The 17636-nt window shown below is 36.9% G+C and overlaps 2 protein-coding genes across 2 annotated transcripts in view; one reads left to right on the forward strand and one right to left on the reverse strand.

Annotated features, from left to right (window-relative positions):
- The window catches only part of tial1 (TIA1 cytotoxic granule-associated RNA binding protein-like 1), a 12309-nt gene extending 2948 nt beyond the window's left edge, over positions 1-9361 (reverse strand). The window contains exons 1-11 of the mRNA XM_008430020.3: positions 9053-9361; positions 8569-8665; positions 8104-8202; positions 7920-7974; positions 7726-7813; positions 4726-4801; positions 4376-4484; positions 3192-3287; positions 2978-3062; positions 2748-2871; positions 515-693 (exon numbers count right to left, since the gene is read on the reverse strand). Coding sequence (XP_008428242.1) covers positions 515-693; positions 2748-2871; positions 2978-3062; positions 3192-3287; positions 4376-4484; positions 4726-4801; positions 7726-7813; positions 7920-7974; positions 8104-8202; positions 8569-8665; positions 9053-9081 — 1037 coding nt within the window. The 5' untranslated portion in view covers positions 9082-9361. The remainder of the gene's footprint in view (positions 1-514; positions 694-2747; positions 2872-2977; positions 3063-3191; positions 3288-4375; positions 4485-4725; positions 4802-7725; positions 7814-7919; positions 7975-8103; positions 8203-8568; positions 8666-9052) is intronic.
- A 1299-nt stretch (positions 9362-10660) lies between these two features.
- Positions 10661-17636, forward strand: part of bag3 (BCL2 associated athanogene 3) — a 9963-nt gene continuing 2987 nt past the window's right edge. The window contains exons 1-3 of the mRNA XM_008430021.3: positions 10661-10962; positions 15402-15731; positions 16395-16742. Of these exons, the coding sequence (XP_008428243.1) occupies positions 10762-10962; positions 15402-15731; positions 16395-16742 (879 nt within the window). The 5' untranslated portion in view covers positions 10661-10761. The remainder of the gene's footprint in view (positions 10963-15401; positions 15732-16394; positions 16743-17636) is intronic.

A 17636-nucleotide genomic window follows, 5' to 3' on the forward strand; every position in this document is an offset into this window, starting at 1 on the left:
TGACTGATGTTGTTCCATACCGACATTGATGCCGATATATCGTGCATCTCTAATTTATTCCTTTTTTTCCAACGTTTGGTCAATAAACTTAAATTAAATTCAGTTACAATTTGAAGTTTAATTACATGAATCACATTTTTTAAAGTGTAAAAAAAAAAACCCACATCTTAGAAATTGAAACGTTTCTCAAAACAACAATACCGTTACATAAAAAAGAAGCAATAAACAGTTTTTTATTGTAATTTTTATAACATTTTAATTGAATTTCATCCATTGTGAAGAATTTTAAGCACCCTGACTAATTGTGTTTAAATAATAAAAGAGCTTTAAAAAAAAAACAAACAGAAAAAAGCCAGGAAATAAAAAAAAAAAAAAAAAAAATCTTCAAAATTAAATTTGTATTCCATGTTTATCTGAACTTTAAAAATATTCCGCAGCAGGAACTCCATATACGGTAAACTGCTGTCAGGGATTCCTCTTAAAGAGACGGCGTCCTAATGGAACAGGAACTCACTCGGCTCCGTATCCCTGCTGGCTCCATGTCTGTCCGTACATGTTGTAGGAGGGAACCTGCCAGCCGTTGGCCATGTACTGGCCGTACTGCTGCTGCTGCTGCTGCGGCTGCTGCTGCGGCGGCTGCTGCTGCGGGTCGCCGTACACCTGGCTCCACTGGCCCCACTGGCTGTAATCCACCTGACAACACAGTTCATCAGATTAACAATCTGATTACATTAAAAGAAAAGCGATGGCTCATTCTGAAGAGTTTTCATCTAACCATTTAGTAAAAGAAGAAAATAAACATCTTATGTCCTGAAATCTGATGATGTAACTTTCCTTTAGGACGAATCTGCAGCTAAAAAATAGAAAATGTGAAAAGTTCAACCTTTTCTGCTTAACGGGGCTGATCGATTGATTACTTTCTGGATTAACTGATTAATATCTATAAAGTAAAAAATGCTTAATAATAGGCATATTTTTGTATTTTTACAGTATTTTAACTGAGTGAAGCTAAAACTGAGGATTCTGGGTCCAACATTTTCACAGACAAAAAAGTTTTTTTCTTAAAACACAAATGTCTATTTTTTTGTTCAGCTTTGGCTTAATTACTCCCTTAAATGTGTTTTATTTTCACCAAACTGCCTTTTTCCTTTGAGTCTATATACTCCAGTTAATTATTACCAAATTAGACTGTTATTTCAGTAATCGATTAATCACGATTAATCGTTTCGGCCCTACACTCTCGAGCCTTTTTATGAATTTGAAGTATATTAAAAGATGTAAATAAACAAATACTTTCTTTTTTTGAAAAGAAAAACATTTTACTGGCTAAAATGCAATGTAGCGTTCCTTCAGTAAATGGAACTGGGTGAAGATAAAACTGCCACTTTATCAGTTTTGGCAAAAGCATCTAGAGACGACGGCGTTTTTATCTTAAATACAAAATGTATATATAGTTTGTACAACTTTACTGCTCTGAATGTGTTTTTATTTCACCAAATGGCCTCTTTTTTCCATCTGTATTCTCCAGTTAACAATTGATTACTAAATTAGTTCAACCATTTTGATAATCGATTGATCGTGATTAATCGTTTCAGCTCCAGGGGTTAATACTTCAAAAGGACTTCACAAAGATAGAAATGACATGAAAACCCAGAAACAGATTGGAAATCTGTGTCAGATTTTTTGTTATTTATTAAATAAATCAAACCGGTCAAAGTTTTACAGTGACCATGTGTCGTAGTTGGGAGGCAGAAACACAAACAACACTTGAGCTGAATCTCTTGCCAAGATCCTGACTCCACAGTCTGTCTGCCGCACATCGACTAATTTGTTTGGCACAAATAAAACAATGATATCTGTAAAAAAAACTAAAACAACAATCACTGAAGCAGCAGTGACTTCTGGACAGACGCCAAATTCAGCTTCAAACATAGTTTTCCTAAAACAACTGTGTGAAAATAAACACTCGTTGTTGCTGGATTCAGCTCCAGGAAGTATTGCATTTAGAAAAACACAGCATTTATAACTCTTGGTCTAAATAAACCACAAACTTTAATATATTTTATTGGGATTTTAAGTGATAAAGCAACACAAAGTACCACATAAATGGGAAATGGAAGGAAAACACGGTTTTCTAGCAAAGATTCTCGACTGTATTTAGCAGTGGACTTTGAGTAGACCATTTTAACACTGCAAGTGTTGTAATATAACAAAAGCTCATCTTCTACTTTATTATTTTATTTCAACGTAGAGATTGAACTCTGTAGTTCAGCCTTGGAATGCGACTGGATGGGAACGTTTTAGACATATATTTACAGACAAAAGTTTTTATCTTAAATGAAAAATGTAGACAGGTTTTGTACAGATTTGACTTAATTACTGCTCTGAGTGTGATATTCTTACAGAAAATTAGAATCTGTATGTTTTAATAATTAATCGTCGTCATTTCAGCAATCGATTAATCACGATTAATTTGATTAATCGTTTTGGCCCCATCTAAAATACTCCCAAAAAAACATCTAAAACGGTTGAACTTTTTTCTTTTCTTTGTGTTTTTCTATGTCTGGGTTTTCTAAGATTTAACACAAAAATACAATTTGACCTGAACGACTTCAGAGCAGCTCTGGCTTTAAGTTTAGTCACTGTTTATACGGGGCTGTATTTTCATATTAGCTCTGTCCAGCCTCTCTGACGATGCCGCCGTGTTCAGTTTAGGTTTCGCCTGTTTTGCGTCATTTAACACCAACCTGCTGCGGGCTTTTTGCCATGTCAGGAGACTCTTTGCCCCAGTAGCACTTCACCATCTGTCCCTCAATGACTGTCCCGTTTACAGAGACGATGGCGTGCGCAGCGCTGTCATGGGTGGAGAACCTTCAATACAAAAGGAACAAAACGGATCAGAACACAGGCAGTGTTACTGCCAACATGCCACTGTTGACATCTAGAGGCTAAACGCCACCATGAGCTCTAATGATACCTGATGAAGGAATATCCTTTCTCTGGAAACACCCTGACCTCCATGATTTGACCAAATGGGGAAAACGTCTGTCGGATCAGATGTTCTGGAAGAACCACAGAGGAGAAAAAATGTTATTCTGGTTGATTCTTCCAGTCTGGCAACCGGTAAGACGCCTATAAATATAGAGTGACGACATGGTGGAACAATGGCCTCCAGAGAATGTGGCACTCGCCTGTGAGACCCGACTGGATCCCGCCGCAGTACACCGTGCAGTTCTGTGGACTCGACTGATTCACCACGTCATCAAACCTCAGCTGCTTTGAGCCGTCTGACAAGAAACACAACAAAATCAACAGATTTTAAAACAAACAGAACTAAAAACCCATCCATGAAGAGATCGCTGAAGCTGCGACCTCACAGCAGGAATCAAGGCGGAATCAGATTATCAGGTTACCATGGAAACGGCCCTGGCTGAAAGGCTTGTTTTCCCACTTTGGTTCGATTGACGACCAAAGTTGAGACATTTGTTACATTTTTAGCTGCTGCGATTCAAACTAACCAAACCTTTTGAAAAACCTGTTCCCCTCCTCACCTGTTGGGGGCGCTGCACCAAAAATACAGAAGGAAACGACACAAAACCACTGAAAAAGACACTGAGTGCAACTTCCTTCTTCATGAAATGTACACAAAGACAGAGTAGTGTCAGATTTCAGTGTTTGAACGGTTATTTTTGTGTCTTTAGTAAGAGACCAGGAGCCATTTCTGTGTTTGTTTTGGTTGCATTTACCCAGAATGCCCTGCGCTGTAGACACGTCCTGCTTTCTGGTCTCTTAGTGTTCACTCCCCAAACGAACCGGACTCTCTAGACAAGTTTTCTAGAGAACATTTTTAAATCTTGAATGTTTTTAACAGGTTTGGTATAATTACTTCTCTGAATGTGACTCTTCCAGAAATCTGCCTCTTTGCGATTAATCAATTACTAAAGTAGTTGATTATTTGAATAATCGATTAATCGTGATTAATCGCTTCAGCTCTATGGCAGATTAGAGGGTTGTAATCCCAGATTGCAGATTCCTCATCCTCTCTATCGAAGCAACAGACAGAAATCTGTGTTGGCAACATTTCTTGATTGTTGCATTTTTTATTGGAGTTTGGTGTGAATATGAATACGTTTTAAAGTGTAATCGATTTGAACGACTCAACAAATGCTATGTCACTGCATTTTAGGCAATTCAATGTTTATATTCTTATTAAAAACTGACAATTTAAATAAAAGAAGCGCAACTGGTTAAATTAAAACATTCTGTTAAATGTGGCACACACAAAAAAGTCATATTAATCGATTAATCGTAGAATAATTGATTAAAATAATGGCAGTAAGTGTGTTTAAATGAATAATTTTCCGTCGATACTCACTGTCCTGAGCACTTTTTGGGGCCGGGGGTTTACGCGTCGCCCAGTTAGTCCTGATCTGCCGCCCGCCGAGCCACTGACCCGCCATGTGAGAGATGGCATTTTCTGCATCCTGAAACCCAAACAGAGGAACGGCGCCGCTCTTCAGAAACAGCAACAACAATAAACTGCAGAAATTACAGTTTTCAATTCTGCAAAACTTAAAAACTGGCATTGGCAATGAGGAAACTGTGGTGTGTGACGTTTAGAGGCACCGGCTGTCTGCAATTTCATCTATTCTGAGCATTTTAAGGAGGTGGAATAATAAAGGAAAAACATAACCTTCGGTCTGTGTTCCTGTACTGAAGCCTTACCAGTTTGTTGTAGAAGGACACAAATCCATACCCTTTTGATTTGCCAGTTGTAATGTCCTTCACGACACGAGCATCTCTGCGGGGAAAACGAGGAAAAAAATAAAATCAGCAAAATTTAGAAAGTCAATCCTCAGTAAAACAAGGAACCACGCAAACACACAGAGTTTAACTCCTCTACTCTGACCTACAGTGGATTAAATTAGCTAACATGGCCTACTGCTGGCTTCTTCAACACAAACATGAACAAATACATGCAGGCTACAATATGCTTTAAGTTATTTCACCACATTTTGGCTCAATCCTAGAGATTAAATTGACAGATTACCATGCATTCCTAAAATCTGCTGTAACTGCTATTCCTACAGACAGAAATGTAAATATATATATATAAATATATATGAAATATCAGAAGAAAAAAAGGAATTAAATGGCATACGTGGCCTGTTAACAGATTTCTGTATTTTTCCTGGTCAATTCTTTACCACCATTATGCCGTTTGGACTTTGGGCAGCTGTAAATTTTAAGAAATTGACATTTTCAGAAAATTTTGGAAGAAGAGGATCATTGATCTACAAACAACACTACACAAATCAAAAAATGAGACAATTTAAGCAAAGCTGGCAAGGTTAAAAAGTAATAAAAAAAAAATAAAAAACACTGTTGTATCTGCAAATAAAGACATGTGGGAATTAAAAAATGTGATAATAGAGGAAGAAAAAAAACTACATCTGAGTCTCCAGAGTGCACAGCTCCTTGCTGTTAGCCTTCAAGCTGCTGTCCAATCCTATGAGCATTTCTGCAAAATAACCAAAGGGCTATTAAAACTTCACTGTGAAGAAGAACTTTAAAGGCGGCTCAGGTTCACACAAAGCTTGCATGTTGCTCTGAAGCGCTCGGTTCACTTACCGCGCTCTACATGGCGATAAAACGCAGGAACTGGTTAAATGCACAAACCGTAAAACACACAACCCGTACGACTGCTTGAATCTGTTAGAGTGGTTAAAAACACACTGCTTTGCAAAAGTCTTCCTTCACCTGAGCAGCTTAAATCCGTCATGTGATAAATATTACATTTAATCTGGTTTTGAGGGAATTTTGATAAAGCCACAAATTAATGCACAATTTTATCCAGTTTTTAACATTTATAACAAAGAAATCCTTCATTTGTCTGCAAAAAGAGCATCCACACATCATGATGCTGCCACTACCATGTTTCAACATGGAGTTTGGGTGCAGCAGGAATTTTTCTGTTCATCAAAGTTCCACTTTCTTTCACATGTTTCCAAACTTTTATTCTTATGGTTTTTAATAATACTGTTTTTCCCACCTGAGCTGTGGGTCTCTGTTGCTCCTCCAGAGTTGGCTTAGGTCTCATTTCTCTGCTCCTTTAATGTTCAACTCTTCACGTAAAATCATCTGAGCCACAATTTTTGTTTTGAAATAATTCTTAATTGTGAGTTTATTGCAATTTTTTTCTACAAAAAAATTATTGAAATCATTGGTTTAAAGCAGTGGTCCCCAAACTACGGCCCGCGGGCCGAATCCGGCCCGCCTCCATATTTGGTCCAGCCCCCTGAACAATACCAGGAAGCATTCAGATTTTTTTTCATATATTGTATTTTCCGGTTTAAATGTGGATTTTTCTTCGACCACCAGGGGGCTCTTTAGCAGGAAGTGTGTCCTGTAAACTGAGGGTGTTTTGTTTTGCATGGCGCATTGCTGCCATCTGTTGGACTTTTAGGGAACTGCTTGACTTTTATGTTATTTAATCAGTACGGTTGTTTGCTAGCGGTAGAGCAGATGAACAACACACGTGTTTGTTCCAGGTCGAATTCTTCGAAGCAAAGCCCGTAAGTAGCAGCTTATACTTCAAAACGAGCCTTTAATACATATGTTAGAGTTACTTTCCCTCAATGGAATATATACTAGTCAGTCCCAGTGACCGTTTCACTAACGGTTTTTGCCCATGTGCTTTCTGGGTAAAAATCAATCAAGAAATGTCCTGAGGGAATACAAACTTTTGCAAAGGACTGTATGTAAAATAAAGATATGTATTAGTACCAGTAACCATGTTTACATGAAGAAAATTACTCTTATTTTAGTGACCACAATCCAATTTTTGATGTTCTATGGAGTGCTTATAATGCCAAAATTGACAATTAATATGACAATAAATAATTGTGAAAATAAAATATATTTAGAATAAAATATAAATAGAACAGAATTAGCATTTATTGCCTCACAGATGCGAAATTTAGCAGCATCAGGATATGTAGGTTCACACAAATGTTCCAAAAATGTTTATTTATTTATACACATATTTATTGATTTTCAATGTCCTTATTTCTTCAGTTATTTAGTCATTTTAAATTCTATTTACTCACTAAATTATTTTCTTGTCAATTTTGGCTGGATCAGTCCTCCGTACAAAGCAACCCAAATGTGCAGAAGAAGAACGTAACCGTCACACAGCAGAGAAGTTACTGCATGTTTGTAGTAACTTCTCACCACTGACAGTGGTGGGATTATGATGTGATGAACTTCACTGACACAAACTTCTTTTATAATCCAATAATCATCATTTTCAGCCATGTTTACGTCCATTTATCCCTCATCTGGATTCTTCCAGTGCAGAGCTACGACGCATGCCTCCCTGTACCTGATTTATTTTCCAGATGAAAAAGATCAGAATTGGGACGTTCAGATTGCCACGAAAACGTCAGATATCGATCACATTTGCCTGCTGTGTGAATGAAGCCTTAGTGGGCATCTGTTTGGCGACACCGGATCTTCATCTTCTCAGAAAATGTTCTTATTTGTGAGCATTGAATCAAATCCCCAGTTGGATGCATGTAAACATGGTCACAGTTGGTGTTAGGCTTACAGAGCAGCTTCACAAAGCTAATTTTTACCCAACTTTTAACAAATCAAATGTTAAAACTAAGGAGCTCCACTTTAAACACGCATTTCATTACAATTATTTTTTAAAAATGAACTTACGAGATTGCCCCGAAAGGTGAAAACGCAGCCCTGACATCATCAGTAGTAATCTCTGGATTCAAATCACCCACAAAAACATGATAGTGATCTGAGAAAAGGCAAAAACAGAAGCAAGTACTTTAACATAATCTTAAAAACTCTAAATAATTATTAATCTAATTTTAAAACAATGATAAAAACAATAATAAATTTACTGGAGGTGTCTTTCTTCTGGCTACTAGGGGTGGTTGCCCAGTTGACTTTAACTTCCTGAAAACAAAAGAATTCAACATCATTAAACTGCAAAACAGATGAGAAAAAAACACAAAAAAACGATCATATCAAAACAAAACTTTATTTAGATGAGTTGTCTTTTTATTTTAATGCTCTTCCCCTCACCTTTCCTAGTATCTTCCTGCCATTCATGGCTGCCAGGGCTGCAGCTGCATCTCTGCGCTCGTAGAACTCCACAAAGCAATATGGGTCATTGCTTGTGTGCTGCAGAAAAACAACGCAAAGCAAAATAAATAAATACCATCAAAGAGTTCATTTATTCAAATGACTCAACAACAAAAAAAAAAAACTCAGTTATTTAAATCCCCTGTAAACACACAGTGATATTTCAAGTGTTTATTTAAAAGGCTGGGAATTCAGGGTGCAGCATGTTCATGGAAAGCTTACTGGAAGGAAAAAAGTGACTGGAAAGACGGACAAGTAACAGACATAATCACCGCCTTTTAAATAAGAAATAAACCACGAAACGCCAAAGCAATCTGTAGGAGTTTATTTTTTAATAAATAAACATTCTCATGATGTTTTCATTTATCTCAAAAGACCATCAGCCAAACCAGGATCTATCTCTACCTCTGTGATCATCTTGCAGCTTTTGCAGGGTCCTATCTGGGTGAAGAGCTGTAAAATCAGGATCTCTGTAACATCCCTGGACAGGTTTCCCACATACCTAAAGGAGTGGATAAAATGTTAAAACAGTTTAGTCCAAATACAGCCGGACAGTGTGATTCAAATTAGCAATACGGCGTCTTATTTCTGCCGCTTTGAACTTCTTCAGGTGAGGTTTTGGAGTGTAATTGTGACGTTATTCACATAAAATCTAAGGCCTAACGCCAAAAACGGCTAATAGAAGGAGTTTACTGTTAATACGTTCATCAAATTATTATTTAAAATTATTATTTAATTATTAATAATCTCATTTAAACCTCGTGAATTAAGCTCCAGAGGCTGATTTTTGTTTAGTAATCGATGGTTGAGGAGCTAAGTTAGCCACCGGTTTGGTGTTAGCAAACGCTGCGAAATAAACCGCGAATATTGAACACTTAAAACTACGTACAGGGTTCTTGGGTAGCTTTCGTCGTCCATGGCCGATATCGACTGAGACCTAGTCAGAAATATTCGCTGAAAGGCCGATTAATAACTAGACAATCCCTGAAAACAACAACAACTGGTTAACTAGCTCAGAAGCTAGCTAACTATGCTCATGGCTTACGTCACGCTACGACTTCCGGGTTATCCGTCGTAGTAAAAGCTGAGGTTTGTTTCAGTTTTAACTGTAAAAATGTGTTTTCTTAGGGCATGTTCTGTTTCTGTCTGTATTTACTTAAACATTTATAAATAAAACAGCAAATTCAGAGGCTCGGATAAACTTAGCTGTTTTTTCAAGCAAAATAACTTCCGTAAGAGGCCTCAACTTCTGAGTGTGACGCAAGGGAGCGCTTGTTTTTTACACCAGCGGAACATGATGTTCACTCCAAGTTGAAGGACAGTTCTGGAATCGAGTGGTTTAATATTTGACTCACTTCCTTGACCCTCTACAATCCAAATAAGTATGTATATATATATATATATATATATATATATATATATATATATATATATATATATATATATATATATATATATATATATATATATATATATATATATATATATATATACACCCGCGGAGGGTGAGAAGGGAATTTTTTTATGGATTTAATAACACAATGTAAATATATAATATAATACAATATAATATAAATCACTTCAGTAATTAGATACAAAACAAAGTTTTGAATTGAATTTGAATCTGAATATATCTGCATTACATTAAATTATACCATAAATTCCATTGAACTAAGTTAGAGCTCAATTGAACTCATCCTACGTGCACAAAGGAGCATTATAGTAGATCCTTCCTCCAGCAGCTGCTGAACTAACCACTGTAATCACTTCTTCCAACAATCTCAATAAGAATTTATGGTATATACTTGCAGGTATTTGCAGCAGTTTTATATTCACATATAATAAATACTCTGTTGTTTGCACATTTTGTATATTCTTGCCCATTTTTATATTGTAATTTTGTCCTTATTGTTATATATTACTCTTAATTTTGTTTGCTTGTCTTTTATGTATTTGTGTGAACCTACATGCATCCTTGTCCTTACTTACTGTTTTTACTGTTAAATTTCCCCAATATGTGACAATAAAATGTTTTCTATTCTAGTCTGCTGACTCACATTGTCACTTGCTGCTATGCGAAGATAATTTAAGTTTAAGGGAGCTGTAAAATCTGTTTGTTTTTGCCAGTATTCCTATTAGCATCCCCCTTGACAGAATAAAGAGGAAGGACTGTCATTAGAGGTGTCACCGTGCCTACACTCTTTCACACCAGCAGTTACATAATTGTGAACCAAATCCAAGCAAATCTTTGGACTAGATTCATCATCGTGTGAGAGTCTGACTCCCATCTATTTGGAGATTTGTTTTTATTCAGAAAAAAATTAGGAATTCCCTTTCGTGTCCCGGGACACATCGCGAGAGGGAATCCTTCTGCTCGTTTTTGTTTACGTATGTATCGGTAATAAAAACAAAAATTAATAAATAAATAAGATGAGATGAACGTTATTCTGCTCCGAGTCGTCTGTGTTTGGGGTCTGAGGAGCCAGCGCGCTGCGTTCGCCGCCCCCGACATTAACCCCTCGCTATTTCCAGAAACTTCCAGCCCACTCCCCCACGTCACCAGTGGGAATCTTTAAAGCGACCGTCGCCCCGTGTAACATGTCTCAACACTCGGCCGCCTGCAACATGAACGCCGTGAAGACGCAGTCACCGATGCCCGCCGCGATGGCGACCAACGACAGCGAGCCTCTGCCGCTGGGCTGGGAGGTGAAGATCGACCCGCACACCGGCTGGCCCTTCTTCGTGGACCACAACAACCGGACCACCACCTGGAATGACCCGAGACACGACACCAGAAAGGTAACGGAACCGGGATAATAAAGTTGGTGTGATTGTCAAATGTCGGCTAAACGCGTTTGTTTACGTTGGTTTTGTTTCTAACAGCGCGTTACGCAGATTTATTTATTTTTTATTCGTGCGCTGAATTCGTATGTTACACATTAATATTGTTGCCGATAGGCCTTGTTAGGCAGCGTCACCTCCCCCTCACTGACAGCTCATAAGCCTAATATAACGGATGACCATTGCCGTTTTATTCCCATGCCGTGATCTAACTATTATTATTACTCGGTGAGTCACCGCGCCGCATGGATCTGATCCCTGTGTTTGGAAAAACGGCGATCGGATCGTAATAAACTTTTCCCTTACAAGGATTCAACCAGCTCTCGCTTCAGTAGTAGGCAAGAGAAACCGCCTGACTTATAATTGTGATATATAAATAACGTAAAAATTATTATTAATAATAATAAGGGAGCAGAAAGTGATCGGATCTGCTGTGTAGACCCGGCCTGCCAAGCTGGTAATCTTCCCTCCCAGAGACAGACTCTTGTTTTCCAAAGTTAGTGTGCTGAGGAATCTGCTGGAAAGACACAGCTGTTGGGGGATAAAATTGGTGCAGGCAGTCTGCAGTGTCCTGTGCAAGCAGAGGGCAAAGGGTCGTTCACAGCTATTTCACCATGGAGGCTCCTGCTTTACATATAAATCCAGTTTACAGTGGTTTTTTGAGTATTTTTGCAGGTTTGTTTAAAGTTTAAATGGGTGGGAACCTGTTGCTACTACAAGGCCATAAGCCAAGTTTCATCTGTGGGCCCACCTCCAGTTAAAGGAGAAGTGTAATTTCTGTCAGCAATAGTAGAAATGTTTGCAAGATTAAAGCAAAGGCTTTAACCTGAAGGAGAAATAAATATTCTACAGTTTAATATTTTGAGAAGTTTGAAGCTCAAACATGTATTAGTTTAAATTTTTATCTAGGTATCCATCTCCAGAGGTGGGTATATAACTAAAGGTTGTACTCAAGTAAAGCGGCACTACTTCAACATATTTTTACTCAAGTAAAAGTAAAAAGTATCCGTCCAAGTTATTACTCAATTAAGAGTAAAAATGTATTTGGGAAAATGTTTACTCAAGTACTGAGTAACTGATCAACTTATCCATAATTAAAGATTTAAATATTACATCATCAGATGGATCAAATCATGAAGTTAAGTGGAAATTTTAGTATTTTAAGGATCAAAATGACAATAATTCATATAAGTAACAAAAGTAATAAAATCATCAGGCAAAGAAAATTTTTCTAAATCAGTTTCTTTCAATAAAAAACTTCAGAAACTTTAACAAAAACTGCAGTTGTGTGTCTGGTGAATTTTAGATTAAAACATGTTTATTTTTCATTCAATGGGTAGAAAATCCAGACATTTTACTGAAGAGTAGAAATTCTTCATAATAAAATTACTCATGTAAAAATGAAAGGTACAGAAATACCCGTAAAAGTATCTATCTATCTATCTATCTATCTATCTATCTATCTATCTATCTATCTATCTATCTATCTATCTATCTATCTATCTATCTATCTATCTATCTATCTATCTATCTATCTATCTATCTATCTATCTATCTATCTATCTATCTATCTATCTATCTATCTATCTATCTATCTATCTAGCTATCTATCTAGCTATCTATCTATCTAGCTATCTAAGTTTAATGTTAAACAAATGTAAATAAAGTAAGTCTGACAAACATATTTTGATTTTTGTAACAAATAAAATCCTTTTTCCTAAGTTTTAGCTCCTTTCTCTTTCAGTTTATGAGCAGCAAGCAGGTCATAAAGTGAATCACCAATCAATTAGCGTGATTACTGATTATCTCATCATGCAGCATTTGTTCAAACTAATGGGACTCTATTAAAATTTTTAATCACATTAACTGCAGGGTTTGTAATTAATTGGTCACAATCATATTCTAATCGACATAAGAAGCAACATTTTCCATTCAAAAACTCTTTTGGCCGTAAATTATTGAATAAATTGCTCAATGACAAATGTATTTATTGATTATAATCTGTTATTTAGTTTATTCAGCCACCATATTGGAGAAAATATGCTATAATATCCATTCATGTTTCAAGTGTTTCATAAACTCCTCATCATTCACACAACTTATGTAAAAAAACTTATTTAGAAATCTGATGCTAACGTTAGCATTAGCGTCTGTGCTGCTGCTACATGTTTGGCACTGAGATGCTATTTTAGGCTTGAATAGCTTCGCTAACTCCTTTTAGCTCAATTTGGACGCAGTAATACTCTTTTCCAGAGTTTTATCAGATCGTTTTAAAGCAGAAATTAAACCCCAGTGGGTCAAAAGAAGCGGCTTTGTTTACGGACTTCGCTTGTGGGTCAGATTTACGGCAGTACCAGAAACGCAAAGCAAAGGTTCCGACTCTGCGCTTTTGCGTTAAAATGTTTTAAAGCGTTAAATAATAAAAATAAATAAGTCGTTTTTTTTCTTTTCTTTTACAAGATAATCTTGTAATTGTTTTGTTTTCTGTTAGATTTCAAACTACCGTCTTTATGAAGGAACCTACAGCAGATTCTCTTTTATGCTTAATGGCGGTGCACCAATCCACGTTGTACCAGCTAATACCGATATTTAAAAAAAAAAATTAAAGTTTGATCTGCTAATTCAGATTATGGTTGATTGCTGAGTAAAAAAAACAACTCAAACGGAACAATTAAATGCAGTAAACATTGACCATGAGTGCTGCACCATGTTTAAATTGGGCATAGTTTAAGAGATTAGCTGATCAAACACATAATTTTTTTCCCTATTCAATAAAGGAATTAAAACAACCCCCTATTTTTGGTATGTAAACACACATACCAAACTGCAAAAAAACATCATGTTTTTTGCATTGTTTTTAAGTTTCTTTTAAAAAAATGTTTTTTTAAAGTAACATTTTAAGAGCATATGGCTATAAATGAGGACAATTCTCTCATTTTCTGTTGGATCGGAAACTCTGACGGATCCTGCAACAGATTTTTCTTTGACCTTTTATGTCCAATAACAAGTTTTTCAGTTTTATTTTTGAGGTCTGACCTTTCAATTTTCACTGCAGCTGTTCCTGATTATCGCAAGATTATAAAGCAATTTCATTGGGATTTGTTTTAATTTACATTAAAAAAACATTCACCATAATAATGAAAAATATGCATCACAGTTTTTCCCTATTTTGCTAGCAAATCTTCATTAAGTATATAAACTTTTTCATGGTTGTGTTGGGAAAAAAAGTAGCTTATTTGGTTTTAAGGCACAATATACAAAATATGTGATGTATACACAAAATTCTGTTGAAATAGAAGAAATCCTGGATAAAAAAATCAAATAAATTCACTTTTCTTTTACTGTATGTTGCGATAATCTGTCATTAATATGCCAGAAGTGTCTTTTAAGCTAGAGATGTAGAGATGTGCGTTGCAGGAAAAGAAAATAACTGGGCCTAAATGTAAACATTAATACAATAAAACACATTTTACCATAAAAATCATTTTGCACTCAGAGGCTGACTGGCAGATGTTGTTTTCCTCTTTCCAAAGCACAGAAGTGAGACTTTTAGCATGACTCTGAGAAAATATTCAGCCTCACCCCACGACCTTCGTTATTGTCTGAGACTGAGCGAACGATCGGTTTGTTTTTCTAATGCACCATTAAAAAATCAAATCAGTTTGGGGGCAGAAAAAATCCTGTGACAAATTCACAAAGACAGAGGAGGGAAGAGTAACCAAAAAATTTTACTCAAGTAAGAGTAAAAAGTAAAAGAAATGACTAAAGTAAAAACATATTTGATAAAAAGTCTACTAAAATACTGTGTAACTCAAATTAGCAATAATTTTATATTTAAAAATTACATCATCAGATAAACCAAATTATAAAGTTAAGTGGAAATTTTGGTATTAGAAGGACAAAAATGACAAAAATTAATATAAGTAACAAAAAATAACAAAATCAGGCAAAAGACAATTTTTCCAAATCAGTTTCTTTCAATAAAAAACTTTAATAAAAACTGCAGGTGTGTCTCTGTGTCTGGTGAATTTTTGATTAAAACATGTTTGTTTTTCATTCAGTGGGTAGAAAATCCAGAAGTTTTACTCAAATAAGAGCAGAAATACTTCGTAAAAAAAATTACTCAAGTGAAAGTAAAAAGTGCTGCATTGTGAAAAAACTCCTACAGGTAAATTATTTTCAAAAAGTTACTCAAGTAAATGTAACAACCCAACTCTGCACATAGACATTATTCATGTAATATGGAATAATAAATGTGGTGATCACTATAAAAAATGCAGTTGTGTGTTTAAAACAGTTATTTGTGTTCAGGCTTATGCTGGATTTTTATTATAGATGCAAGTAAATAATAAAAATGTATAATTCCAGTCAAATTTACTGTAAAATTCACATTTCAGATTCGAGAAGTGTCAGCAAACGGGCCCAGCGCATCAGCAGAATTGAGCCCCGTGGAGCCTCTGAAGACGTTTGTGAGAGAGATGAAGCATCCGATTCTCCGGCCGGGTTACATTCCCATCCCGGTCTACCACGACGGAGCAGATGTGAGGCAGCAGCAGCAGCATCCGTGTTACTCCTACATCCAGCCGGTCGCCGCCCAGAGCGTCCGGACCGAGGGTCCGACGGCGCCGCAGACATCAGGGCTCCATCACAGACCCAAATCACCGCTGCTAGGACACGCTGACGCCGAGTGTGGGAAGACCGGAGCACCGGTTTCACCAACATCAGAGGTACTTTGCGACTTTGCGACACCCTTTATAATTAAAACCCGATCAAATGACCTTTAGCCTTTACAGGGAGGCTGCAGGAAAGATTAAAATTTATTAGTGATATAAAAGCCAAATATATTGTATAATCAGGTTTTCTGGGAGTTGGTTGAGCAGCGTTGAAACTGTTGCGCCTTGTTGAAGTACTCATAAATGAGAACTGGCTAAGTAAACATATAAATGGATAAAATATGTTTCAATCCTTATAGGAAACAATGCCGTTGGTATTTGAAGGACCAAAATGACAGTAATTTATATAAGTAATAATAAAATCAGGCAAAAGAAAATTTTTTCCAAATCAGTTAAAAAATGTGTAAAACTTTAATAAAAACTGCAGGTGTGTTTCTGTGTCTGGTGAATTTTTGTTTTTCATTCAGTGGGTAGAAAATCCAGAAATTTTACTGAACTAAGAGAAGAAATACTTCATAATGAAATTACTCAAAGTACACCGTAGTAAAAAAACTCCTAAAAGTAAATTGTTTTTCCAAAAAGTTACTCAAGTAAATGTAACTAGTTACCCAACTGTGGTATTTAACCCCCTTTACTCTGATACCTCTAAATAAATCACTTTGACAAGATGCTGCATGTCTGTTATGTTGTTTTCTTTCTTTTTATTTTATTTTGAAGGTCAACATGGCCGCCCATCACCAGCCAGCGCGGCCCAGCAGCTCCGGCCTCCAGCCCGGCTACATCTCCATCCCAGTGATCCACGAGGGCGGAGGGGGCCAAACGCCGCCTCACATGAACCCGTCGGTTTACGCCCAGCGCGTTCCCTACGCCGAACATCAGCCGCCGTTCCATCACCGCCTTCAGACGGAGGACTGGCCCCGCTACCCCGCCACGGTGCAGCCCCCCAGAGAAAGGGCTTCCCCGACCGCTTTCCCCCAGCATCTCGACGCCACGCCTGCTCACCTTCCGCCTCACGTCAGGAGCCACTCACCTGTTAAGATACAGGTGATGGGGGAAAGGCCGCAGGTAATTTCACTTTCCTTTGTGAACTCTGTGAACTTTTATGAAGAATGTGAAAATTGTCACCATGTTGTAACAGTTTATGAGGCAGACTCACGTTAAATAATCTGAAAATAAAACTTTTATTAAGAAAATGCAGATTATAAACTATAAACAAACAAAATAATTGTAATGACTAAAATTTGTATTGTTATGTAACTTTTATAATGAGCTGTAGAGTAGCGGGAGCATGAGAGTGATTGACAGCGCTAAGATCCTCCTCCTGGCTCTGATTGGTTGTTTCTGACTGAGTGGTGTATTTATGCAGTTTGTACTGGGAGCAGAAAGCAGATATTAAACTGCCATAATGATCATTTTAACAAATATGTTTAAAAAATCCTTATTTTTAAGGCTCATACTGCAGCTTTCACTCTTTTGGAAAAAATAATCTCAACTGTTAAAAACATTTTTGCGAAATTGAGGAAGTTAATTCAAATTTAATCAACCTTTCAACTTCAAGACGTGCTTAAAAAAACAGACTTTGATGGAAACAGTCATAAATTAAATACCGTATTTTCCGCACTATAGGGCGCACAGAATAGACGGTACAGTTCGGGTTGCCACCCGTCCCGTATTAAACCTATACGGGACGCGATTTTTTCCATATTCTACAAATGTGGATGTGTAATAATAAAGAAGTGGTCCACATGGATGTATAATAATAAAGTGGACCCGAGTTCTTTATATACTAGGCAGCCTCAGTCATTGTTTCACTCACGGTGTTGGTGTTGCGATATTGTGCCCAACTGCTTTCTGGGTAACACGGACCAACCGACACGCTGCCGCGGCAGTCTCTGTCTCTTCCCGCCCCCCCGGCTTTAAATGTATAGGGGCTGGTCCCTTGGTAGCCCTAGTCGAAGC

Source organism: Poecilia reticulata, chromosome 15, assembly GCF_904066995.2.
Source record: "Poecilia reticulata chromosome 15, P_reticulata-male-v2, whole genome shotgun sequence".
NCBI classification, from domain to species: Eukaryota; Metazoa; Chordata; class Actinopteri; order Cyprinodontiformes; family Poeciliidae; genus Poecilia; species Poecilia reticulata.